Source organism: Glycine max, chromosome 6, assembly GCF_000004515.6.
Source record: "Glycine max cultivar Williams 82 chromosome 6, Glycine_max_v4.0, whole genome shotgun sequence".
NCBI classification, from domain to species: Eukaryota; Viridiplantae; Streptophyta; class Magnoliopsida; order Fabales; family Fabaceae; genus Glycine; species Glycine max.
The window spans coordinates 30,857,706-30,884,561 of NC_038242.2; the positions used below are offsets into that span (position 1 = coordinate 30,857,706).

The 26,856-nt window shown below is 33.1% G+C and overlaps 1 protein-coding gene and 1 non-coding gene across 2 annotated transcripts; both read left to right on the forward strand.

Annotated features, from left to right (window-relative positions):
* The first annotated feature begins 1,511 nt into the window (after positions 1 to 1,511).
* LOC100816500 (eukaryotic translation initiation factor) lies at positions 1,512 to 8,843 on the forward strand. The gene is made up of 9 exons (XM_003527151.5): positions 1,512 to 1,833; positions 2,865 to 2,936; positions 3,418 to 3,513; positions 3,804 to 4,019; positions 5,961 to 6,058; positions 6,518 to 6,605; positions 6,690 to 7,040; positions 7,135 to 7,380; positions 7,464 to 8,843. Exons 1-9 carry the CDS (start codon positions 1,687 to 1,689, stop codon positions 8,475 to 8,477), a joined length of 2,328 nt encoding a protein of 775 aa, XP_003527199.1. The 5' UTR covers positions 1,512 to 1,686; the 3' UTR covers positions 8,478 to 8,843.
* LOC113002026 (small nucleolar RNA snoR103) lies at positions 1,992 to 2,098 on the forward strand. Its single transcript, XR_003267554.1, has one exon. It is a non-coding gene; the product is annotated as a small nucleolar RNA snoR103 (small nucleolar RNA).
* Positions 8,844 to 26,856: the final 18,013 nt, after the last annotated feature.

The window sequence follows — 26,856 nt, forward strand, 5'->3', positions numbered from 1 at the left end:
AAATATGACAAGTTGCAATCAGAAGATTGTTCTCTAGGATCGAAATAATTGATTATCACATTGTAACCGATTACCATGATATGAGAATGCATAACAAAGGGTATATAATCAAAATAATCGATTACAAGGTTTTGATAATCGATTATGACAATTATAATTGTTTTTATTACAAATATTCATCTTGTTATTCCCTTTAAGTAACTTTTTTGCGATAGAAAATTACATATTACATTTAGAAAGAGTTTCTAAGAGGATTACTTAGGCCTTTCTTCAAGGAAAGTTATCTTGTCAAGGTCATGCATTCAATGTCAAAGATGAACATCATGGTTTGAAGATTGAAGCTTCCATATCCACATAATAAGGTGTATTCATTCCATTTTCTTTTTTTTTTTCATTCATTTGAGTTTTGTGATCTTGGTTAGGATTACCAAGAAGGTTTTGAGTTGTAGGGTTCAACTCATTGTTTTCTCTTGTAGGATTCAAGGGATAAAGGGTAGTCTTTTAGAGATTTGCTTGTGCATAGTGTTTGTAAATGTGATTTCTCTATAATGATTGTTCTAAGGGTTCTTAAAGCAAAAACCAAATGTAGATTCTCTTGAGAACTAAACCAGTATAAACTCTTGTCTTGTTTATCTATATTCTTTATCTTATTATTGGGCTTTTGATGATATTTTGTTGTGTTGGTATTTAATCTTGTAATTGAATGTGTCATTTAAAACTTTGTTTTTAGAACAAAAAGTGATTATTTTTCTCAAGCAAGATTATCTTTGTGTGAAGAGATTTTGAAGAAAATCTTGATTGTTCAAAAGGGTATTTGGTTTGAATTGATTTCATCGAGAAAATTTCAAAAGTTGTGGAATCTATTCAACCTCCTTTATAGATTCTGAGTCCAACTAACAATATTTTCTTTCAAGACCCATCTTCTCTCGTGTGAATATAATGAGATCTTTACATAGTGTCAATTCTATTAGTTTAATATTAAATTGTTAATCTTAATTAAATAAAAACAAATAATTTGTTCAAAATAATATACAAGGTGCATTTGTTTAAGCTTATTTTGAAAATTTTCTAGGTCTTTTTTTATTCTAAGTTAGAGATCACAAGTGTTATCCAACCTACTAGATTAGAGACTAATCCCATTGACTCAAGAGAATTTTATACATGGTGAGAATTGAACACGAATTCTCCTTATATTCAAGTTTGCTTAAACTTATTTGTTAGAAATAATTTTTAATAAAATAAGAGAATGAAGGTTATACACTAACAATATAAATTTATTGACTTTTCAAATAATTATTTTAAAGTAATTTAAACGATGATTTGTGATTAAATGTGAATGTGAAATTATTTTACATTATCCGTGCTTAGACATTAGACTCATTAAATAGACATTTTTCTATATTTTAGAATGTTTTGTTTAATTTGCTTTTACTTAAAAAGTTTTTTTTAAAAAAAAAGCAAATTTATCTTCTTATTTTATTTTTAAAATTTAAACCAAAGGGTCCTATTATGGAAAATTAGGGAAGCTGACATGGGGTGTGGTGGAAGGAAGGGTTTATATTTCTTTCCCCGTCACTCGCAGCGTTTCTCTTTCTCATTCTCTTCTCTTTGGCGCTGCGCAGAAGAGAGAGAACGAACGAACGAACCATACCACCCTTCAATAATCTTGTGGCAGTGAGTAGTGATATGCAGCAAGGTGATCCAACGGTCCTAAGCTTGAGGCCTGGTGGTGGTCGTGGCGGTGGAAGCAGGCTTTTCGCTCACTCGTCCTCCTCTTCCTCTCTCTCCGCCGATCTCCCTCTCTCGCGCCCTCATGCCTCTTTCTCTCTCAAGGTCAGATCTCGTTTTGTTTATTTGAATCTCGTTACCTATGATTATTTTGTTTGATGGATAGGTTATTACTTATTATTATTATTATTATTATAGGAATGGAATGTGAGTGGAGTGTTGAGAGTTTGAAACTTGGAATGTCCTGATTCTAGGTGGGGGCACTCGGTTATGTGTTCTTGCTGTAAATATGGACAGAAAGTAACAACGTGTGGGCTTTAGGTGGGCTTGGTTGAGTTTTAGATTGCCCATAAAGGACCCACACACATTCCTGCCCGTTTGCCTTTCCAACTAGGGTTTCGTTTTAGACGGGACGGGAGAGATGCTCAGCTCACATTCAATGTCGGATGAAGCATCCGAGTCATTTAGCATGTCACCAAGCCAAAGGCATCTCTGGCATTGCAAGCATTGCTTGCCTTTGCAATAAGGAAGTTTTCAGATTCTTTTTTACTATGGAGAGATGGCGCTGCCTTTGGCTATGCGACATGCTAAATGACTGTTGCGTTGTCAGCGTATTTGTTTCTAACGAATGGGTAGTTGAAAAGGGAAATGGTTTGTCTTGGTCAAATGTTACCAGACATCTTGGTTCATTGCCTTTGCAATATGAAAGTTTTGAGATTCTTTTTTTTATAGTTTTCCACATGTATCTTACTGCATTGAAATGGTTTTTCCGGAGCTGCATTTGACTATGTGACGCACTAAATGATTCTGTTGTGTTGTCAGTATATTTGTTTCTAATGAATGAGTAGTTGAAAAGGGAAACGTTTTGTCTTGGTCAAATGTTGTTACTAGACATGTTGGTTTATTATTGAGTTTTGTGTATGGTTTTCATGTATAACCATTTTTATCACCATATTTTTGTTAAGGATTTTAGTGAAAAATAATTGTGATTTTTTCTATGATATCTATTGTTGTATACTATCGTATATGTCTACTTAATTTTTCTTGTTCTTTTGAGGTATTTATTGGTTGTGTGGTGATCGTTTAAGTGTGGTCCTTTTGTAGAGATTTTTATCTTAGTGGTTCTTGTTTTATAGACTGGAGATTCACGGTTTGAGGGTCATGAGCGTGTGCGATATACCAGAGATCAGCTTTTACAGCTTAAAGAGGTAACTGTTTGCTCTTGCAAATTTAGTTTTGATTCTCTAAACTGTTTCTGATGAAGCAGAATTTTTTATTTTATTTATTTTACAGTACACATCCTTCTGCTGCCGTTTTCTTTGGTTGATTTTAAGCTTTATAACATCTATCTTCTGCTAAAATGTAGTCTAGATTTTCTAATTTTATTTTTAAATCGATTTTTCCTTGTGGTCCTATTTTTAAAGGATAGCAGTCTATTTTTCTTTTGGGGTGTGTGGAGGGGGTAAAGGCTGGTGTTCAGGTTCATTAAAAGGCAATTTATGTTATTACCTAAGCATCCGAATAATTTCTTATTGTTTCATTCACTTTTCTCCCCCTTTGTCCTCCATACTAGAGGTATCTACTTCTGAAATAGCATAGTTCAGTATTCTTTTGTCTCTTGTGTAAAACATATAAACCAAGTATTTATGTTTTAACTGTTATCTGACTGTTGAAACTTTTCATATGTAGGCTGTTGAGGTCCCTGATGATATTCTTAAGATTAAACAAGATATAGAAGCTGAACTTTTTGGTGAAGATCCAAGTTGGGGCCGTGCTGAAAGCAATGTAACTATCTTTCCTGCCTTCTAATTAATTTTAAATTTTTCTAAGAACCATGAATCCTCTTTCATCCTATTTGGTAAATTGGTTGATTGGGTTGATTGATTTTCGGTGGAGAACGTACTTTTTTTCGTCATATGAACAGAAGAATTCTCTATAATTAGAATATCATACTATTTTATTGATACATTTATTCTTTTGATTGCTGCAATTAAATATTATCTGTTTTTAAATCTCTCTGTAATCATTTTCACAACTCAGATGTTATATAATAATGTTTACTTTATCTTCTGCAGCTTCCTCATCAATTACAAAATCGGTATTCTGAGCCAGATAACCGTGATTGGCGTGGTCGTTCTGGACAACCTCCTGCTAGTACAGATGAGAGATCTTGGGAAAACCTCAGAGATAACCGAGAGTTTGGTAATAGACAGCAGGATGCTAGTCAGGTTAATCGCCATGACCAACTTAATTCCCAGTTTGCAAGAACACAAATCTCTTCTATGCAAGGGGTAAGCATGGGAAGAAATAAATACCAGTGTTTTAGTATGCTTCTTATGAGTTTAGATTCAATATTTGTTTGAAATTTGCTATCAGTAAACAAGAAAGTGCTACATCACTGCCGTAACTAAATTTTATTCCTCGCAGTAGAAGCTTCTAAATGTGTTCCTCATATGGTTTAGACCTATTGTGTTATCCTCAATGTCCTGAACATCCTTTTTGGCCCTTTGGAAACCTGTTTGATGTGGATTTGGTCACATGAGATTTTTCCAAAAGAGAGATTGTCATATTACATTTATTGTTACTTGCTGTATATGTTTATTATATACCCTAATGAAACCGTGGTCATGGTAGTCAATCTCGAGATTCTATTATGACTCGAACAGGGGTCACAAAATTGTAGAAGGAGGAATCGTAACTCGAAACATAAGATTCTACAAGATCTATAAAAATAATATATATACTCATTATATAATCAAGATATATTTGAGGAGTAAATTCTTATATATGCATCAAGATAATATAAATAAAAAATGGTAAATTATTATTTTTTAATAGTTGTCATTATCAATCCTGGTTTCGGTGAGGGGCATATATGAGTAGTGTTGTTAAATAGTGGCTATGGCGCTGCTATTGTGGAATAGCATAGCAGATTTTTTTCCAACCGCTATTGGCAATTTGTGGAGAGGCCCACCATGGTGGTGCAATGGCATGTGTATATGGTGGAATTTCAGCCATCTGCCATTGACACTGATGAGGAGTTTTTCATATAGTGACACATTACTTCTCCATTACGTTCACTAAATTATTTCTTAATAAATGGTTTGAGTACATCTATTCTGTGATTATATACCGTCAAGCAAGCCATGAGAAGGCCGGTCAAGGCAGAGCAAAAGGTCCAGTCACAGTGGAGCAAGGTCTAGTTGCGGCTGAGCAATGTCTAGTGGCAGCAAAAAAGAGAAGATGTGGCAGGAAGGTTCAGTGAAGGAGAGAAGTCGCAATGTTGAAGAAGAATAGCATATTGGTATATTATTACTTTATTAGGTGTTAAGGGGCAGCAATTAATAAGTTTTACGGGTTGGGGTTTGTGGGCTTAAAGTTTTGGAAGCCCAAACAAAAAAAATAACCCTAATTTTAACCCATCTGAAGTGAAAGTCCAAACAGATGATCCCACCAGTTTGCGATTCAGTGTGCTTTTTTTAACAATTCCACCAACAGATGAATCCATGTGTGGATGTGCGTGGAGCAGCACCTCAAAATTGTAGACTCGCACGATTCTGAGTCAGAACGCGATACAGACTACCATGCCTGTGACCAATATTGACATGATTTCTTTTCCTTCTAGTTTTTATCTATGCCCAACCTGGCATGCTATGCATCTTGATCAAATTGAACATGTGATGCAATTATCACCAATAAACAGCTATTTTGATGGGATTTTATCGAAGTAATTAAAATTTTCTTGTGTTTTCTTAGTTTGTTGGTTATTAATGTAGCCTCATTTGCTTTTATCTATGTATCAATGGCCACTTTAACTTTACTATTGATTTGTATACGATATTTATTTATGCTGAACTGCAATTTGGAGTTTTTAGGTTTATTTTGGTACCAAGAAGAACTAAGTTGTGCTCTGTAATTTGAGTAATTACAATTATCAGAGGACTTTATTTTATGCTGAACTGCTGTTAAAGAAAGGGAATTAGTTTTATTTAGTAGTCACATGCTTTCTGTATGTTATTCTTTTAAAGTCGTCCCCATTCCTCCTTTCACTAGTAATTGATGATGACTAAGTTGTACTGCCCTTGTTAGAATTACTTGATTAATTGATTGAAAGTAATTGTCATATGCTCATACAAGAAGTTTTGTTTAATATCATAATGATTCATTGCTTATCCATTAGATTGACATGATGAATTATTATATTTATCTTAATCTACTGTCTACTTATTCAGGGAGGACCTACTCCTACGCTAGTCAAGGCTGAGGTTCCGTGGTCAGCCAGAAGGGGAAGTCTATCTGAAAAGGATCGTGTATTGAAGACTGTGAAAGGGTAATAGGTTTTGGATGCTTGTGAATAACAGTTAGATATAAGAGTCCTTTTAGCCATGCTATGTGGAAAGATCTTGGGTTGTCAACTTGTCATGTATGCTTGAATCTGACCTTCTGTACTTGTAACTTAATTGTGTAGTAGGTGCCCTGGATTCTGGCAGGTAGTAAGAAGGCCTCAGCCATGCACAATTTAAGGATTAAATCATATTGTTTATTAAATATGAAAGTGAAAAGATAAAAAAATAACTATTTTTGACAAAAGAGTCTACTTTATTTCCTGTATAGATTAATGAACTACTTCTGAAACTCTTTTTTAGCCTTTTTCACACGGTACAATGTTAAGAATCTTTGGAGCTGTGTGGCTTCTGCTATTAATATAGAATTTGATGGCTCCTGCTATATATACACAAAGAATTAGATGGTTCCCACTATTTATATGCTGTTCTCTAATTTTATGCAGAATACTCAATAAGTTGACTCCTGAGAAATTTGATGTCCTGAAGGGTCAGTTAATCGATTCTGGCATTACATCAGCTGACATCTTAAAGGTTGTCACTGTTTAATTGCTGTTGCCAATCTATTTCTGTTCACATTCTTGTTCTAAATTGACTTGTTTTTCTTTGTGAGTGTAGGATGTCATTTCACTTATTTTTGATAAGGCTGTTCTAGAACCAACATTTTGCCCCATGTATGCTCATCTGTGTTCTGATCTAAATGAAAAGCTGCCTCCATTCCCATCTGAAGAACCTGGTGGGAAAGAAATCACCTTTAAGAGAGTGCTCTTGAATAATTGCCAGGAGGCTTTTGAAGGTGCTGAAAATCTGAGGGAGGAACTAAAAAGGATGACTGTCCCTGAGCGGGAGATGGAGCGTACGGACAAGGGAAGGCTGCTCAAGCTACGTACCCTTGGAAATATCCGTTTAATTGGTGAGCTATTGAAGCAGAAGATGGTTCCTGAAAAGATTGTCCATCACATTGTTCAGGTTCTAAGGATTAAAGATGTCTACTGTTGCATAAAATGTACAGTTTGGTTTGGAAATATCCCCGTAATAGTATGGTTGTTGTTACTTTGAGCAGGAGCTTTTAGGATCCCCAGACAGCAAATCTTGCCCAGTTGAGGAAAATGTTGAAGCCATATGTCAGTTTTTCAATACTATTGGCAAGCAGCTTGATGAAAGTCCTAAATCACGGCGTATAAATGATATTTACTTTAGCCGATTGAAAGAATTAAGCTCAAACCTACAACTTGTACCCCGGCTTAGGTTCATGATTCGGGATGTTATAGAGTTGCGTGCTAGTAACTGGGTTCCTAGACGGGAAGAGGTAAATTTAAAATTTATATTCTGTGATTTGTTATGCTAATTTTAAGTGCACTTGTTATTAAGTTTTAATGCTGTTTCATGTAGGTCAAAGCCAAAACCATTACTGAAATTCATTCAGAGGCAGAAAAAAATCTTGGTTTGCGGCCAGGAGCAACTGCAAGTATGAGAAATTCCCGTGGCGGTGTTCAAGGAAATGCCAGCTCTGGGGGCTTTCATATTGCTCGACCTGGTGCTGGGGGTTTGATGCCTGGAATGCCAGGGACCAGGAAGATGCCTGGATTTGATAATGACAACTGGGAGATGCCTAAGACTAGATCTATGCCAAGAGGAGATTCTTCAGGAGTTCAAGCTGCTGGATGCAGCAACTCTGCTTTACTTTCCAAGTCCACAACCCTCAATTCAAAACTGCTACCTCAAGGTAGTGGTGGTATTATAAGTGGAAGAAATAGTGCCCTAGTACATGGAGGTGGTACATTTTCTACTTCCTCAACAAACTTTTGTTTAGGTCCTGAGGCAGCGCCTCAACTCTCTTCACCTGCTCCTGTTCCTGTATCCTCTGAGAAGCCACAACCTCCAGCTGCAAGATTGAATACTGATGATCTTTGCCGCAGAACTGTCTCTCTTCTAGAAGAATATTTCAGTGTTCGGCTTTTGGAAGAGGCATTACAGTGTGTGGAGGAATTAAAATCTCCTTCTTACCACCCTGAGGTTGTTAAGGAAGCCATATACCTTGCACTTGATAAAAGTCCACCATGTGTTGAAACTGTTGCCAATCTCATTGAGTATCTGTATATTAAGAAGATTCTTACCCCTTTAGACATAGGGACTGGCTGTTTGTTATTTGGTTCTCTGCTGGATGATATTGGCATAGATTTACCTAAAGCACCAAGTAATTTTGGTGAGATAATTGGGAAACTAATTTTGGCTGGGGGATTGGATTTTAAGGTGGTGGGAGAGATTCTCAAGAAGGTGGATGATGACATGTTCCGGAGAGCAATATTTGACAGTGTGGTGGGGGCCATTAGATCTGCATCCGAGCAAGCCATTTTGGATGCACAAACTTCTGATATTGAGGTCTGCCAGAGTCAGCTCAAGTGAATCAAAATTTCTGTAACTGGACGAACCTGTCTTCCTTTGCTGCTTTAAATTTCCATATCTTCATCATCACTTTTAGAGTAAAAGCATTTTGTATTGAAGTATGTTATAAAGTGAAGATTCCAGTTTCAGGTATTTTTCTCAAGCTGTAAAATTTTATTTTTGATTTTTTGAGATTGTTTGAGGGAAAAGTCAAACCATAAAGCTACGGATTTTATTTTCCGGTAAGCTAGGTGCCAAGTTTCTCCGAAGGTGTCCCAATAGGGGTCCAATGTTTTTGTATTACATTAGTTTCAATTTACTTATGTTTCTTGACATGGTAGTTGTTTAACTGGTCAGCTCATAAATATCATTATCGTTATATGCTCATTTTTTCGTTTGAAGATTTATGTTGCTAGATTGTTCAGCTTGATCTTATACTCATTGTGCGTGTTACGCAAACTTACTTCGATATTTTAGGTTTACTTGCAATTGTTTTAGTCCCCTAGTATAGTGTAAGGGTGACTTCAATCAGTGTTTACGTGATGCTCGAGTGTTGGCAAGAATATTTTTATTTGGAACTAGAATTTTAATTATTTGATTTCGTCTTTATACTTTTTAGATTATTTAATTTTGGTTCTATAAATGTAAATTTCTAAACTTCAACACATGATCATATGTAATCATTGTATCGCATATTATATTTGGTATGAATGGGGTAAAATTATTATAGTTATTGACTTTTCTGATCCGGCATGAAAACTCGAACTCAACTTCTATTCAAGAGCAAGAGAAGGGTACCGAGATCCCGCGTAAGCGTCGTTTGCCCGTTGCCAATAGGATCGACTTGGGTTGTAAGATTCAATTATGAGATTCAAAAATACTAAAGTAAGGGGCCAGACCCAAAATTTTGTGAACAATGCGGAGTTCTAAAGTATATATTTGGTTCAATTTCACAACCCTCCATACCATGGGATCAGGAGCGAGACAGATTTGATACTCTTTATCCGGTGAAGGACCCAGACAAATCCAATAAACTTCTTCCTAGGCTAGTCAAAGGTGACAACTCAGACCCTTTTGCAACACCCCAACTTTTTGAACGGTTTATTTCCAGAATTTATTCTGGAAGACATGGAATCTCAAATTCTGATATATATCTCACTGAGATTAGAATTTTGAAAACTACTTGTGACTTCTAAAAATTATTTTGGCTCGGAGCCTAGGTAAAATAAAGATCAGGTATAGAATTGTATGTAACTGTGGTAAACATGAGGAAAAAGTCTTAGATGATTTAAATATATCTATATGGGCTTAGAATTATGTTCTATGTAATTAAATGTTTATGATAATTTTCTTCGAATTTTTAGAGATTTTTGAGAAAATTTAAGTGTCCTAGTCTGTCTATTGAGAGGTCAATAGTATAAGTTTAACATTAAAACTTATAGAAAATCATACTCTTTTTTTTTTTCCTCATTTTTTGACATCATGCATGACTCTATCAACCACCAAGCCAACTCCATAAGATAACAACCACCTTTAACTCCAATTTTGGACGAAATCGAACTTGCTTCTATGGCTCCCATCTCAGTTTTGCCCAAAACACCATAAAAGTATCATCAAAACACCTTCCACCACCATCCACTACCACCAATAACCTCCATATCTAAGTTACCTCAGCTGCAACATCAAGGAAACCTTGGAACCAGCCTCAAATCTCCGCATTCTCTTTAAAAAAAAATTGTGGCCTCAAGGTATAGGGGGGAGTGGGGAACTGATTTCCTTTATCTCTTGTATATGTTGATGGATTATGTTAACCTCTACTAACAAAATCTGCATTTTCTATTTTTTTTTTCTGACTGCCTGGCTGGCTGTGATTAACCTTTGTAATGTAGTTTTGATTCCCTTTGATTCTGAGGTTACTTATATTCTGAAGGGGACCTTGTCCATCATCTCTCAAAAATTTTAAACAAGTTTTTCTCTTTGAAAAAATGGCAAGAAATATGGATGGCAATAAATTGAACCAACTCAAACATAATCTAAGACCTTATTCGATTAACTTGTTGCACTTGGTTCATGAATCAAATGAGCTAAACTTGAGTTAAAAGTTGAACTCCTTAAATAAACAAGTTGAACTTGAGATATGTAAAACTTGATTCGTTTGGTTCATGAACCAACTTTATATATATATATATATATATATATATATATATATATATATATATATATATATATAAATGAATTTTGAATTAATTTCATAAATAAATAAAAATATGTAAAATAATTATAATTTTAAATCGAGTTGAGCTAACAAGGTAAACTAAGTTGCTTGTGAGTTTGAATCAAGTCGATTTGGAGTCAAAGATAAAGGTCCATATCAATCTCAAGTCGGACTGCGAGTCGAGTGATTTTTTTTGAGCCGAGTGAAACTAGACCGAGTTTGGCTTAACTCGATTCATTTCCATTTCTAGGCTAAGAAACCATGAGTCAGTGGTTGTCCCTTCATTTTGGATCTGAACAGTAGTCACGATTTTGTGAATTTCTCGCATTTTACTCAATGGCATCGTGTGAAACCAGTCTTAAACAAAACTAGACTTAAAAGCCTATAACTTTGCTTTTACAATTACTGGAAAATAATATAAAATGAGTGAGTTAAGAGAAGTTCAATCTGACCCTTTCTGTTCCCCGATTTTGGCCTAGCAGTGTACGTTTTTTTCATCTTCAAAATTGAAAGTTAATTTTTTTTTTCAGCTACTATATTAAAATAAAATTTTAAGGCAAATATAGTGTACTGTCTAAACTGTTTTGTTAAGCACCGGAAACAGCCTTGTAAGAAAAAATTCCAGAAATTTTTACAAAGAGTTAAGAGATTTTATAAACCTTTCTGGAAAGTTCTTTTTGTTAACTACCAACTTTTAAAAAATTGGATTTTTTAAAATTTAGTTAGACTCGAAAATAAAGAGATCTTTAAAACAGTACTATTCTGGAAGCATATTTACTTTCCGTCCTTGTAGGATTTTTAATAATTTTTGTAGATATTTGCTAAGAACATATGGGTTACCATTCCAGAATATAGACTTAAGATTATTTAAATCCATATGGGAATTTTGAGTTTTAAAGATCAATTAATATTTTTAATTAACCTTGTTCCTTGCCCTTGAATCTGAAAGGCAACAATTTTCATGAACTTATTTTGTTTCTTAAAAAGCTTGAATTTGTAAGTTTTTGCCTAAAAGCCTAAATGAATAGAAGAAAATTCTTTAAATTAACGTTTACCGATATAATTAAAGGGAATTGATAGAGTATTCTAAAATAAAGAATTTTTAGTACTATTACAAATTGTTTAATAACAATTAAATTTTAGGTCTAGACAACCCCTCGTCTCATCCATATTGAATTTTGATGTATAATAATATGTTATTGATTTTCTAATGAGTTTTGACAAGTGGACAAGATGCTCATTATGTTAAAAGAATTTACAACATTCAGTATTGTCCACATTGTAGAAAGAATGCTCTTTTCTTTTAGTTAGCATCCAGCATGCTATATTCAGTGAGCACCCTTGTATAAATGAGTATAACACAGTCTTAAGAGGAACTCATGTGTTCAGTCTCAAAGATTGAGTATGATGAAAAAGGGAAGTGTACGTGTTCAGTTTCATTCAAATTCTATTTTACTCTTTTATTTTTGAATTGCTAACGTTTGAATTTAAGAAGATGACAATATAGAAGGTTTACATAGAATATTTTCCTAAAGGTAACTTTTGCTACGGACAAAAAACACATGGCACCGTCTGTACTATGGATCATTCCTCTCCATTCAGAGCACGACATGTCGCCTTATCTTTTAGTGTGAGATATTGGTCCTTGCAAGGAATCGATGTTGATCTCTTAACGGATCATTCACTGATGTCTATAAAAGGTCGTCTCCATCGAGGAAGCAACTGACAAAAAAAAGAGCAAGAGCGCAAGAAAATACGTGAAGCAAAACTTTGCTAAAATCACTAGACGACTAATACACAATTTTCATTAGCTTATTCTTTGCAAAGCTAAGTTATTTTGTGTTTGTCCTTAACTGTTTATTCACTCATCAAGTGTTAAGAATACTTGTATTCATTCAAACATTTGTTTGTGAAAACCAAGAGTGGCTTAATGTTAAACAATACTTGGATTCTTAGATTCAGGAGGAGTCTAAGAAGGTACCAGAAGTGATGTTAAGAATACTTGTAAAGACACGAGTGATAGGTTAGAATACATGTTTTGTAATCAAGTTTTGATTAGTAGAACCCTTTACTAGTGAGTGAAGGAGACCTGGGCGTAGTTCAGGTTGACTGAAGCAGTATAAACCAAGTGTTTTTTGTAACGACTCACCTCATCGCTACGATATCACTACTCTAAAACGCGTAAATTTCAATTTTAAATGAAAACTCTATTAATTTGTTTATGAAAAATGAGAGCAAATTTTTCGCGATACACTTTCGTCAAACAACACACAAATACTTAATTGAATAAGTGTGTGTGTATCAACCTAGTATACATCATTTACATGATGAAAAATAAATTAGTTCATACATATATTTAAATCTGTGATTTACATCCCAACCACACAATACAAAACTGTAAGGATGAATTTATTATAAAAGCAACCAACAATTATCAAATGACCATAATTAGCAAGAGAAACAATAACGAGTACCATGATCATACACAATTATCCATCAATTCAACATACACTTAAAAACTATTCATCAACTTGTCCACAATTCCAATCAATCATGCTCAGTATGATGCATACACCTGACCTCAACTCTCAAATGCAATGTGGTACCATTCGTGAGGAAATAACCTAAGTATGTCCACGTGACACTTACACTTAGGAAATCTAGGCAGCAAGTGTCGAGGTCACCCTATTGTGCACAAGAAACTCCCCCCATGGTGATCAACCTAAGTCACAAGGGAGTTCCAAACTGAGTGACATAACCCCAAGTACAAGTATTTTCCCTCATGAAAATCTACAAGTACTTACTGACAAAGTTTATACTATTTCTATGCAGTATGAAGTATGAAACATAGACACCATCAATGCACTGACCATGGATAATTAAAGATTTTAAGCCACCTTCCACCAGAAATGCTTAAAACTCTTTAACCACTCTATTTCCCCCACCAGGGACATCCAACTTGGTCACTGCACCCCCCATGTACATACACAACATACATCATCACAATGACAAAATCAACATCATCTCATCTGAATATCATCATTAACATGAACACCATCTCATCTCAATGATATTCTCAACATCAACATTATCATATACATCAACATCATCTCATATCATCATTATCATAAACATCAACATCATCTCATCTGTATGTTATCAACGTCATTAGTAATCACATTCCACGTATATATACATATAAATTTTATGCTTGAGATTCACACTCCCCAGGTCTTCTGATGCAATCCTACCCTGCAAGGAAAATGGATAGAAGACTCCAAGAAGATTGGGCCAGAGATGCAAGAGAAGGCCCTAGGGTTCTCATGAGCTTTAGGGTAGATTTCGAGCCCATGGGCTAAGTATGAGCCCACTTATCTTTATACATATTAGATTAAGGTCTCATTATTTTTGGGCCTTGTATTTAGGGCTCCATAATGAAGGTAGGGTACCCTAGAAATGTAGGATTTTTCAGCCCTTGTATTTTAGGGCACTTAGACAAGTTTTTGTCTTAGGGGTAGTTTTGTAATTTCACATGCATTAAGTGAATATTTGATGTATGTGTTGGGGAAAAATTTTAATTGAATTGGGAGAATCCCAATCCAATTAAATTTTAGAGGAGGAGGTGAGCATTTGCTTGCTACATCCCATTGCCACATCATATAGTCATACTTTGTGCATGTCCTTCATGCTTTACATGCCTCATGACACCTAAGCACACTTAGTGGAGAATCTTGGACTTGATCTTGGATTAGTGGGATGAAACATGGCTAAAATTTACTAATCATAATTAGTGAAATTTTGGCTCCAAAATTTGGCTCCACAAATTCAATTTCAAATTCAAGTGAAATTTGAATAGAAATTCAAATTTCCCTCCAATTTTGTGTGACACTTAGGCTATAAATAGAGGCCGTGTGTGTGCATTTTTTCAACTTTGATCATTTGAGAATTACACTTCAAAGTTCAGACCTCTTTTGAGGCACAAGTTTCATGCTCCCTCTCTCCTTCTCCCTCCATTCTTCTTCTCCTACCTCCAAGCTCTTATCCATGGCTTCCTATGGTGGTGAGCTTCTTCTTGACTCATCTTCTCCTTGAAGTGACATCTCCTCTCAACTCTTCTTCTTCTCCATTCCACTTCCACTAAAATTTATGAAGCAAAGGACTCCATTGTTGAAGAAGATCCAAGGCCTACAAGTTCTAATGGAGCTACATCATGTGGCATCAAGAGCATCTTCATCTAGGTGATGTTCTTTTGCTTCCTCTATCTTTTTGTTTGGTATTGTCTTGTGGTTTGATGTTGTTTAGAGTAGATTCAAAAAAATAAATCGATTAAATCTTAGATCTACACTTGTTCTTGCATTTCTATGGTTCAAATTTTATAGATCTACTCTTGAATCATGTTTTTATGTTCATTTTAGGTTCTATTATTTTTCAGTCATAATCTTCTTGTGTTGAACCTTTAGATCTAAATTTTCTTCCAAAATATTGATTAGAAAAAAAAACACAAAAATCTAAGTGTAAATCACTTAATTCATGTTGTCTTAAAGTCATGTTTAGTCATAATAATTGTCACATTATGTTCTAAGTTTGTGTTGAATTTTTATTTTGTTGCTTGAATTATAGATACATTTGTTCATGTATTCTTGTAATTCTTAGCCTATCTTTAGAATTTTGAGTCTAATTCATGCATGTTATTTATTTCATAACATGTTCTAAAACAATTCATAGAAGTAGTCTTGTTGTTGAACTTTTTTTTGTTTTCTAACTTTCCTACATGATGCCTGTGATGAAGTTGAGTTGTGGTGCTAAGTTGTGGCTGGATTTGTGAATCAAAATAAGTCTTAAGCTCTCTTGAATTGTGTTATTCAATATAATTGAGCATAAGCAAACACAAATTGTAACTATCCAAGCCTTAAGCAACATAAACACTACTCTTGATTTCTAGGTTGAAATTGCTAGTGCTGGGAGCCTGAACATACAAACTTGTATAAATTACTGGGAATTGGTCACTACTAATTTTGAGCTAAATTTTTTACTGAATTTTATGGACATCTGCACCAAAATTATAAAAAAAGAACCAATTAATTTGGATAAAATTAAAAAATAATAAAAATCACACAAGTTGGCAGAAAAATCAGTGTCTAGGAAAATAAAAGAGTGAAAGGGAAGTGTGCTTGTTGTTTTGGCTCGAAATTTGTTCTATAATTGATGCCTATTTTATACCAATCTTAGTTCTGAAATTTCAATTAAAAATTATTATGAAAACAAGTGCCAAAACTAGAGGTTTCTTGAGTTCTTTTTTTTTTTTAGTTTTTCTACTCTACTCTAGAGCCATTCTAGGTTTCTCTTTGAGTCCTAGCTTGCTTTTGTGTTCTTTTCATTGCTTAAAATTGTTGAATAATTCTTGAAAATTTGTCTTGTTAAAACTCTATTGGTTTAGCTTTCATTTCATTTTTTTGGTCTTTGGTTATTGCTTGTCTCTTTGTTTCCTTGTTTGTGAGTTGCCATATAGGGAATTGGAAAGGAGGATTGGTTCCATCCCTTGAAGAACTTGAGTCAGGAAGCAAGGGGCCAACCACCTCAAGAGCTATTGGACCAAGAAGCACTCCAAATTGAGTGAATCACCAAAGAGAGAACAAACACCAAAATCGAGGACCTTTCTGTAATTTTTTAATTGAGAATTTACTTACCTTCATTTCTTTCAAATTTTGTAACAGAAAGGCCTTTCATTGGAAGTAAATTGGGAGCCTCCAATAGGTCACCCTACTTCCATTTGTGTGTAATAATTTTAGGCAATTTTTCCTTAGGATAGTGAGTGTTTTTTTGGGATCCTTAAATGAGGTCATCCAAACACTCTTAGGATCCGCCTAGTTTGCATTTCTTTCACATTAATTTCTTGCTTACTTTCATAGTTTATTTTCTTTACTAGCCACACCTAGTTTATCTTGTTATTGCATAGTACTTTCTTCTTTCTTATCATGCTTATCTTGAGTTCTTTTGGAACCTTAGCTTTAACCTTTTTTACAAACCCTCAACAAGAAAGAACCACAACTTAGGAACCAACATTAGTCATCATTCATCTAGTGTTAATGGGGAGGGTACTAGTCATAAGGACCCTCTATCTAGAATCTTAGATGAGTTGAGTTCCTTCAAGTTATGGAAAGAAAAACTAGAAAGAAAAGAAAAAGGAAAAGAGAGGGTAAAAGTAAATCAAGATGAGAGGGAACAAATAAGGGAAGAAGAAAGAAGGAAAATACTAAAAGAGTTAAGAAAAGAAAAACATGCCTCCTATAGTAGTCATAACTCTTGCAAGAGCCTAAGTGAAGAACTTCGTGACCATAATGAAGGAAGGCATAGGTCACATCTTAGACCTCACTCCCATAGGAGAGAAAAGGAAAGAAAGCCTCAAGAGGCTAACATTAACCTCCTATACTTCCATGGGAAGGACAATGTAGAGGCTAACTTAGATTGGGAAATAAGGGTAGAGCAACAACTTAAAAGAAAGTCTACTTCAAAATCTTATGGCTTTCACTCTTATCCAAAGAAAGACCAAGGTCAAGGCATCTTAGGGTTAACACCTTCTAAGCACAAAGATGATAAGGGGAAGGCAATAGAAAAGCAACCCCTTAAGGCTAGTATGCAAGAGAAGACTAGCTCCAGGAAGTGCTTTAAATGTCTTGGAAGATGACACATTACTTCTCAATGCCTCACCAAGAAAACATGATTATGAGGGGCCAAGACATTTATAATAGCCAAGATGAGGCTACTACTTCACCTTCCTCTAGTGAAAGTGAAGATGCAAAAGGGGAAGAATCTAGTGAAGAGATATACTCCCAAGAAGAAGGACAACCTTTAATAGTTAAGGAGGAGTGTAAGGAGGTAAGTGTCTCCCCCAAGAGGTTAGCTAAGAAGGAAAGACATTTTGAAATAAAGACAAATATTAAAGATATTTCCCCTCTTAGACAACCTCCACATTTTCTCCTTTGTAAAAAGACACTTGTTAGCATTGTCACACCTCTTAGGCTTGAGTTTATTCCTCAAGTAAAGGAGTTGTTGGATGAGGGTTTGGTTTGAAAGAGCTTAAATCCTTGTGCTTCATTGGTGCCCAAAATAGGTATTATTAGGCACCAAATCCCTAAAATAGGTGGTATGATGAATGTTTTGAGTGGTGCAACCCTCATTTGTAAAATCACTCATGCACCCAACATTTTCATGATTTGTGTACATAGGAACTCATTAGGTAGGTTTTTTCTTATTTTTTGTTTCAATACAAACTTAGGTACTCATATGGGACACCTTAGGTTTGTCATACTTTTTGGTAGGAATAATCAACATGAAAATACAGAAAAAGGTATGTTTTATTGCATTACTTTTCTTAATTTTTTAAATAGTGATCAAGGGGTTCCCATGAACCCTAAGAGAATAAAGGTCATTACTGAGTGACCCACTCCATCAAGTATAAGAAAAATTTGGGGCTTCTATGACTTAAAAAACTTTTACAAAAGCCTTGTCCCAAATTTTTCTATACTTGTAGCACCACTCATTGAGTTGGTGAGGAACCATGTTCCTTCATGGGAAGATGCCCAGGAAATGGGTTTTCAGACCTTACCTTGCTTCAACATACCAAACACCACTAATACATATGCTTTTGTTCTTTTTACAGGTGTTGAGGAAAAAAGCCCAGAGTTTCAAGAACCTCGGGATTTGAGGTCAAATCCTTTTCAAGGGGAAGGGAATGATGCAATCCTACCCCGCAAGGGCATTGGATAGAAGATTCTAAGAAAATTGGGCTAGAGATGCAAGAGAAGGTCTTAGGGTTCTCATAAGCTTTAGGGTAGATTTCAGGCCCATGGGCTAAGTATGAGCCCGCTTATCTTTGTACATATCATATTAAGGTTTCATTATTTTTGGGCCTTGTATTTAGGGCTCCATAATATAGGTAAGGTATCCTAGAAATGTAGGATTTTTCAGCCCTTGTATTTTAGGGCACCTAGACTAGTTTTTGTATTAGGGGTAGTTTTGTAATTTCACATGCATTAAGTGAATATTTGATGTGTGTGGTTGGAAATAAATTTAATTGAATTGAGAGAAGCCCAATCCAATTAAATTTTAGAGGGGGACATGAGCATTTGCTTGCTACACCCCATTGCCACATCATATAGTCACACTTTGTGCATGTCTTTCATGCTTTACATGCCTCATGACACCTAAGTATAATTAGTGTAGAATCTTGGACTTGATCTTGGATTAGTGGGCTGAAACATAGCTGAAATTCACTAATCATAATTAGTAAAATTTTGGCTCCACAAATTCAAGTGAAATTTGAATAGAAATTCAAATTTCCCTCTAATTTTGTGTGACACTTAGGCTATAAATAGAGGCCATGTGTGTGCATTTTTTCAACTTTGCTCATTTAAGAATTACACTTCAAAGTTCAGACCTTTTTTGAGGCACAAGTTTTGTGCTCCCTCTCTCCTTCTCCCTTCAGTCTTCTTCTCCTACCTCTAAGCTCTTATCTATGGCTTCCTATGGTGGTGAGCTTCTTGTTGACTCATCTTCTCCTTGAAGTGGCATCTCCTCTCAACTCTTCTTCTTCTCTATTCCGCTGCCATTAAAGTTCATGAAGAAAAGGACTCCATTGATGAAGAAGATCCAAGGCCTACAAGCTCCAATGGAGATACATCATCCCAATTCAATTAAATTTATTTCCAACCACACATATCAAATATTCACTACCCCTAATACAAAAACTAGTCTAGGTGCCCAAGGGCTGAAAAATCCTACATTTCTAGGGTACCTTACCTATATTATGGAGCCCTAAGTACAAGGCCCAAAAATAATGAAACCTTAATCTAATATGTACAAAGATAATTCCAAATATCGACAATATTTCAAGGATAGGTTTTCTCGTGGTGTTTCTTAACATGGAAGACTACTTGATTGCAACAAATGACATTGTTATGTTCATTGTAACCCAACATGGACCACCTATGAGAAAAGTGGGAACTTTGGGCTTCCCTCATCTACCAAACTAGACAACTCTGAATCATGAAAACCTTTTAAGGATAGGTATTCTCCTAGTGTTTCCAAGCATGGAAGGCAACTTGCTTGAAATAATAGAGATTGTTTCATTCATCTACCAAACTAGATAACTTCCAAGCATGAAAACATTTTGAGGGTAAGTATTCTCCTAGTGTTTTGTAGCATGTAAATCTACTTGCTTGCAATCATTGAGATTGTTATGTTCATTGGAGCACAACATGGATCATCAATGACAAAAGTGGGGAACTATGGGCTTCCCTCTTCTACCAAATTAGATAACTCCAAATCTTGAATACTTTTTAAGGATAGTTATTCTTCTTGTACTTCCTAGCATGGAAGGCTACTTGCTTGCAATCATTTAGATATAAGTTCATTATAGTCCAACATGGATCACTTGTGACAAAAGTGGGAACTCTCGGCATCTGTCATCTACCCAACTAGATAACTTCAAATCTCGAAAGCTTTTTAAGTGTAGGTATTCTCCTAGTGTTTCCTAGCATGGAGGCTACTTGTTTGCAATAATTGAGATTATTTTGTTCAATATTGTAGCCTAACACGGATCAACTGCGATGAAAGTGAGAGCTTTGGGCTTCCCTCATCTACCAAACTGGATAACTTCAAATCTCGACAATTTTTCAAAGATAGGTTTTCTCCTAGTGTTCCGTCGCAAAAAGGACTACTTTCTGGCAGTCATTGAGATTGTTGCATTCATTGTAGCCCAACATGAATCACTTACGACTAAAGTGAGAACTCTAGGCTTCCTTCATCTACCAAAATAGATAACCCTAAATCTCGAAAACTTTTTAAGGATGGGTATTCTCCTAGTGTTTCCAAGCGTGAAAGGCTACTTGCTTGCAATAATTGAGATTGTTTCTTTCATTGTAGACCAACATGGATCATCTGCGACTAAAGTGGGAACTTTGGGCTTCCTTCATCTACCAAACTAGATAACTCTAAATCTTGAAAACTTTTTAAGGATAGGTATTTTTCCTAGTGTTTCCTAGCATGAAAGGCTACTTGCTTGCAATGATTGAGATTGTTATGTTCCTTGTAGCCTAACATGGATCACCTAGGACAAAAGTGAGAACTTTAGACTTTCCTCATCTACCAAACACTGGGTTTCGTCTCCAACATAGCTATTTTATTTACTTTAATATTAAGTAAACTAATAAAAAATATTTTTTTAACCCAAAGTGAAAGATAAATAGAAACAAATAACAATAACATAATGATAACAATAAAACACTGAAATGAAATGATAAATCAGAAACTACCAAAAAAGATTAAAATAATTAATTAAATATAAAAGTTATATAATATAAATAAATCTAGCATTTTTATGATACTCTTTCTCTACATTGCGCTTTATGAAGTGTGTTCATGCCATGTTGGTGATACATACTACCCCATTAAAAGTTTGATATGTAAGTCTAGAATCAAATTTAAAAAGTCATTTTAAAATGATAGTTTGAAGAACTAATTATGATAAAGAGATACTTCCAAAAAAATAATTTTGCTTAATATAGCATAGATCTCTACCAGCATTATAATAAAAGAAAATACTAAAATCAAAGTAAATAAAATACTTTGTCTCATAAAATTTAACTCAAGTTTATATAGAGAAATCGGATACAACCCATTAACTTAATGGCCAATTTGAAAACGACAATATAGATTAATATAAATTAATAGCTATAAATAGTATTAATTTTTAAAATAGGTTTATTATTTGTTTTAATACCATTAAATAATAATTTTAATATAATTCAATTCATTAAATGTACATTACTGTTGGTTAAGTACGTGATACAATAATGTTTTCGTCTCATGATTTAAAAGATTATTTATGAATTGTTTAAAAAAATATTAATTACTTTAAAATATGTAGTTTTAAATTTAAATTATTTTAAATTTAATTACATTTTTATAAAATTACTTATATGTATATATCCTATTATATTTTTCATCGATAATAAAATATTTTTCTTAATCAACTAAAAAAATAGACTTATGTGTGTGTAAAATAGTAAAATACTCGAAAATATATATAATTTCTATTAACTTATAATTTTTCAAATTTTATTTTTTAATACACCTATTTATGTATTTAAAAATATTTGATAAAATAAAAATAAAAATCTTTTAAATTATGCATTTTCTAAAATAAGCAGTATATTTTCATAAGTTCTATATAATAATATTAAATTTAATATATTAAATAATTATTAAATTAAAAATTTAAACTAAATATTTTTTAAAATAAAATTTTAAATTTATATTACGATATCTCTTATTTTATTAGTTTTCTGTATTTCTATTAAGTAAAATGTAAAAGATAATAATTCTAAAAATAGTTTAAAGTTAATAATATTTCATAAATGTTATATCACATTCAATAATATCAATGACTACTGTGTTATTATAGTTTTGAGCTGACAACTCTTAATTGGTAAAATGAAGGTTACATAATTGAATTAGGAGAAATTATTATGAGAACAAATCCAACACCTAATACTACACAACAAATAAAAAATTCAACTGATAATAAAATAAAAATATTATTATTTTAAATGTTGGGTTTTCTATTTTACAGGTTATAATATTTTTATTTTATTATTAATTGTTAATTTTTTTTTGGTTGTGTGTAAACATAAGGTGTTGGATTTGTCTGAGATCTTTGTCTTAACACATTGGAGGGTACATCCTTTGTGGTACAAGTAGAGGGTACATCTACTTGGGTTGTTGACTGAGAACAAGAGAGAGTACATCTCTTGTGGATCAGTTCTAGTGGAGGGTACATCCACTAGGTTCAAAGAGAACAAGGGAGGGTACATCCCTTGTGGATCTTTGCTTGTAAATGGATTTTTACAAGGTTGAAAGAAATCTCAAGGACCGCAGGTCGCTTGGGGACTGGATGTAGGCACGGGTTGTTGCCGAACCAGTATAAAAACTCTTGTGTGTTTGTTTTCTTCTTCCTTACTCTTTTACTTTCGGCTGTGCATTCAATTTTTGCTTTTACTTTCTGTTAAGTTTCTCTTCTACTCCTCATTCTCTTAACTATTTAGTAAAAACCTTAGAAGAGCAATTTTTTAATTAGTAAAGGTTTAAGAATAATTAATTCAACCCCCCTTCTTAATTATTCTGAGGCCACTCGATCCAACAAGTGGTATCAGAGCAGGTTTCTTGTATAAAGTTTAACAACTTCAAGATTAATGGTCTCTTTAGATTCTTTGTCTTTCAAAAGTATTTTCAGGAACAGGATATTCCATGATGATGATGAAGACCAAGTCAACTTGTATCTCATGACAAAATCTGATGAGAATAACAAAGAAGATTCTGTAAGGAAGACATGGTACATAGATAGTGGATGTTCCAAGCACATGACGAGTGATGTATCCAAATTCACAACTATTTCCCCCAAGAAAAGTGGACATGTTACATACGGTGACAACAATATTAGTAAAATCTCAAAAGAGGCAACATCTAAGCCATCTCTATGAATTAAGGTATGAGTAGTATTTTCAGTTAATTTATTTTTGTGGCTAATAGAAAATAATTGTTGAAATTGTTTGATTGTGTTTACAATGTTTAATTAACTATATTTAGTTTTAATTTTGAATATATATGATTAATTGAATTTTGTTTAATGCTTGAATTGCTTATGTTTTGTTTGTTTTGACATGATAGGATAATTGAATTAAGTAAATAATTACCATGATATATGTTGATAATTGTTATTTGATACTTAAATTTCAGTGTTTAATTCTCTGGTAATCGATTACAATAGAATAGACTTAGTTCTATAAATTGAAGATAAGTTCAAAATTATTTGATTATGTTAAAATTTATTATGATTAATTAACTATATTTAGTTTAAATAATTTCAATATACAAGATTGATTTTTTGTCTTTGGTAATTGTGTCCAAGTAGTTGGAAGTTTGAAAATTAAAATTTGGAAGTTATTGGAAGTTTCAAAATTAAAACTTGGAAGTTATTGGAAGTTTCAAAATTAAAATTTGGAAGTTATTAGAAGTTGAAAGTTGAAAATGAAAGTGGAAGTTATTGGAAGTTGAAAGTTGAAAAAGGAAGTTACTGGAAGTTGAAATTTGAAATTTAAAATTTGAAATTTGAAATTTGAAATTGAAATTTAAAATTTTTTATATTTGAATTTTTTTAAAAAGTATTGTGCTTAGTTAGTTGATTATTAATTAAATTTAATTGATTGATTGTGCTTAAAAGCTATGTTGATTATTTTGATAATATATATTTTTAAAATGATTATGCATGATTTTTGATGTGATATGTGATAAGTCATTTATGAATGGTTATGTATGACTTTATATCTCTTGTATGATTCTTGCATAATTTTTAAATATGACATGTGAATTACTTGCTTAAAGTTCATTCATAAAATTTTTCAAAATCCATTATGTAGACAAAGGATCAAGCCGATCTTTTGATGATGCCAAAAGATCACATGCGTCTCAAAGCTTTATTCAAGACAAAGCAATTAAAGATATTCAAGATAGATGATCAAGACAGTCTATAGAGTCTTAGAAATGGTATATTAAATAGGAAGGGAATTCCAATTGAAGTAGCAAAAGGTTTGGCCAAGAAAATTAAGTTAAAAAGTCTTTTAGAAGAAATTTACTCTCTGGTAATTGATTACCAGAGGATGTAATCGATTACCAGTGGCCAAAACTGATTTACAACAGCTATTAAAATTTGAATTCAAAATTTGCCCTGTGTAATCGATTACACATATATGGTAATCGATTACCAGCAGTTTCTGAACGTTTTAATTCAAATTTTAAAGCTTGTAATCGATTACACATATACTGTAATCGATTACCAGAGCAGATTTTCAGAAAATATTCTCAACAGTCACATCTTTTCATGTGGTTCTTGAATGGTTATCAAAGGCCTATATATATGTGACTTGAGACACGAATTTGAAAAAGAGTTTTTCAGAACAAAAAGGTCTTATCCTCTTATAAAGCAAAATCATTTTATCCTCTTACAAATTCCTTGGCCAAATTATTTGTGATTCAATAAGGAATTATTTGAGTGCTCAAATTGTTCAATCTATCTCTTTCATGAGAGATTTCTTCTTTTCTTCTTCTTAATTCTGAAAAGGGATTAAGAGACCGAGGGTCTCTTGTTGTGAAAGAATTCTAAACACAAAGGAAGGGTTGTCCTTGTGTGTTTAGAACTTGTAAAAGGAATTTACAAGATAGTGGAACTCTCAAGCGGGTTGCTTGGGGACTGGACGTAGGCACAAGGGTGTGGCCGAACCAGTATAAATCTGAGTTTGCATTTTCTCTTCCCTTAAACTCCTTTATTTATTATTGTTTTATATTCATATTCAAATTGTTCTATTTGAATCAATATTTAAGAAATTCATTATTAAGGGAATTTATAACTTGAATAGAAAGTTAAATAGAATTTTTAATTGGGGAAATAAGTTGTAATATCTTAATTCAACCCCCCCTTCTTAAGATATCTGAGGCCACTTGTCCAACACATTATGTTATATTTATTTATTTTTATATAAGAACTTTCATATATAAAGTATTTTTTTTTATTCTGAAAAATGTGTTATCAAGCATGAGCATGATAAAGATATTGAGCATGTAGGTTTCAGAGAAAATAATGATTACATGATTGACTGAGCTCTTTGAACTTTCTAAGTTTTTAAATTATCTTTAACAAATCTGAATGTTTGATAATGCCTGTGATCTATATCCTCCAATCCTTGTATAATTCTTGTTTGATATGTTTGAATTACTTGATTGTGTGTTCAAAATATTTTTTATGCTTTTCAAAATTATTATATTGTATTTCAAACAAAATTATTTTGATATGATAAAACCTTCTATGATAATAAAAACTCATCTTGGTAAGCGTTGATAGTCAATTAGCACTTAGTCTTAGGAAAAAAGGTGATTGTGTTTTAAAAATTTTATAGACACTAAAAACCAACTTGCAGACATCTTTACAAAACCAACCAAAGACTCTTTCTACACCATTAGAAGAGAATTAGGACTTCTAGATGCAAATGACTTAGACAAATGATTTATGTTTTGATGACTTATGACTTATTTGTTATTTTTGCACATATGCTTCTATTATAATGTGAGGATGATTTATTATCTTGTTTGATTTTTATAAGTTTTTCTCTCTTGTATGAATACATTTATTGTATGTTTATCCATTTTTATATAATTTGACATGATTAGATTTTTGTCAAAATTATATTAATATGCTAAAATAATTGAGATAAGTAATGAGTTACCATGTATGTGTTCATAACTAATTTTTGTTACTTAGAATTAAGTTTTGATTATCTGATAATAGATTTAGATTATAATTATATTTTTTTTTAAAACCTTGTATTTGGCTATGTTTTTATGACATTTGAACACTTAGTATTTCTTTTAATACTTGCTTAGTATGACTGAACATGATGATTATATTGACTTGCTCTTGGTTGTTTATGATTGTGTGTTTTAAACTTAATTACTTTAATAATATATGACTAGTGGTATGTACTTACATTTGATATTGTGTTTTATATTTTTTTAATTATTCATATATGTTTTATTTGAATATTATGAATGACTTTCTGGATTATATGACATTCTATCAAGTATTATCTTTCTAAGATTGATGAATGGTTAAGATATCTTGTTTGATTGGTTTCTATTCTTGTGTATGTCATTTATGTATGGTTTTTATACTTCTTACCTTTCTAAGTTTGATGAATGGTTAAAATATATTGCTTAATAGTTTTTTGTTCTCTTGTATGATTAGTCATTTATGTATGTTTTATATTACTTACGTACTTTGGCTTTTTGATGTTGCCAAAGGGGGAGAGAAAAATGGGTATTTTAAGAAATCTAGATGTTATATATTTCAAGACTTAAAATTAAGCATAAATTCAAAAACAAAGGGGGGGGGGGGGAATGGAGAATTAACTGAGTGATCGACTAGGAAAAAGAATGTGTATGTGTTTCTTGATTTCAGGGTTGTCATCATCAAAAAGGGGGAGATTGTGGAAGCAATGCCTTCAAAGGTTATTTTGATGATGCCAAAGAATTCAAGAATCAAGAGAAAGATTCAAGAGAAGTTTCAAGTTTCAAGTT

What these genes read in the sequence shown, in the direction of transcription:
- LOC100816500 (XM_003527151.5), top strand. Translation starts at nt 1,687, where the DNA reads ATGCAGCAAGGTGATCCAACGGTCCTAAGCTTGAGGCCTGGTGGTGGT. An exon ending in GTATTGAAGACTGTGAAAGG is followed by an intron (nt 6,059 to 6,517) that starts GTAATAGGTTTT and finishes AATTTTATGCAG; the next exon opens with AATACTCAATAAGTTGACTC. An exon ending in CATCAGCTGACATCTTAAAG is followed by an intron (nt 6,606 to 6,689) that starts GTTGTCACTGTT and finishes TTGTGAGTGTAG; the next exon opens with GATGTCATTTCACTTATTTT.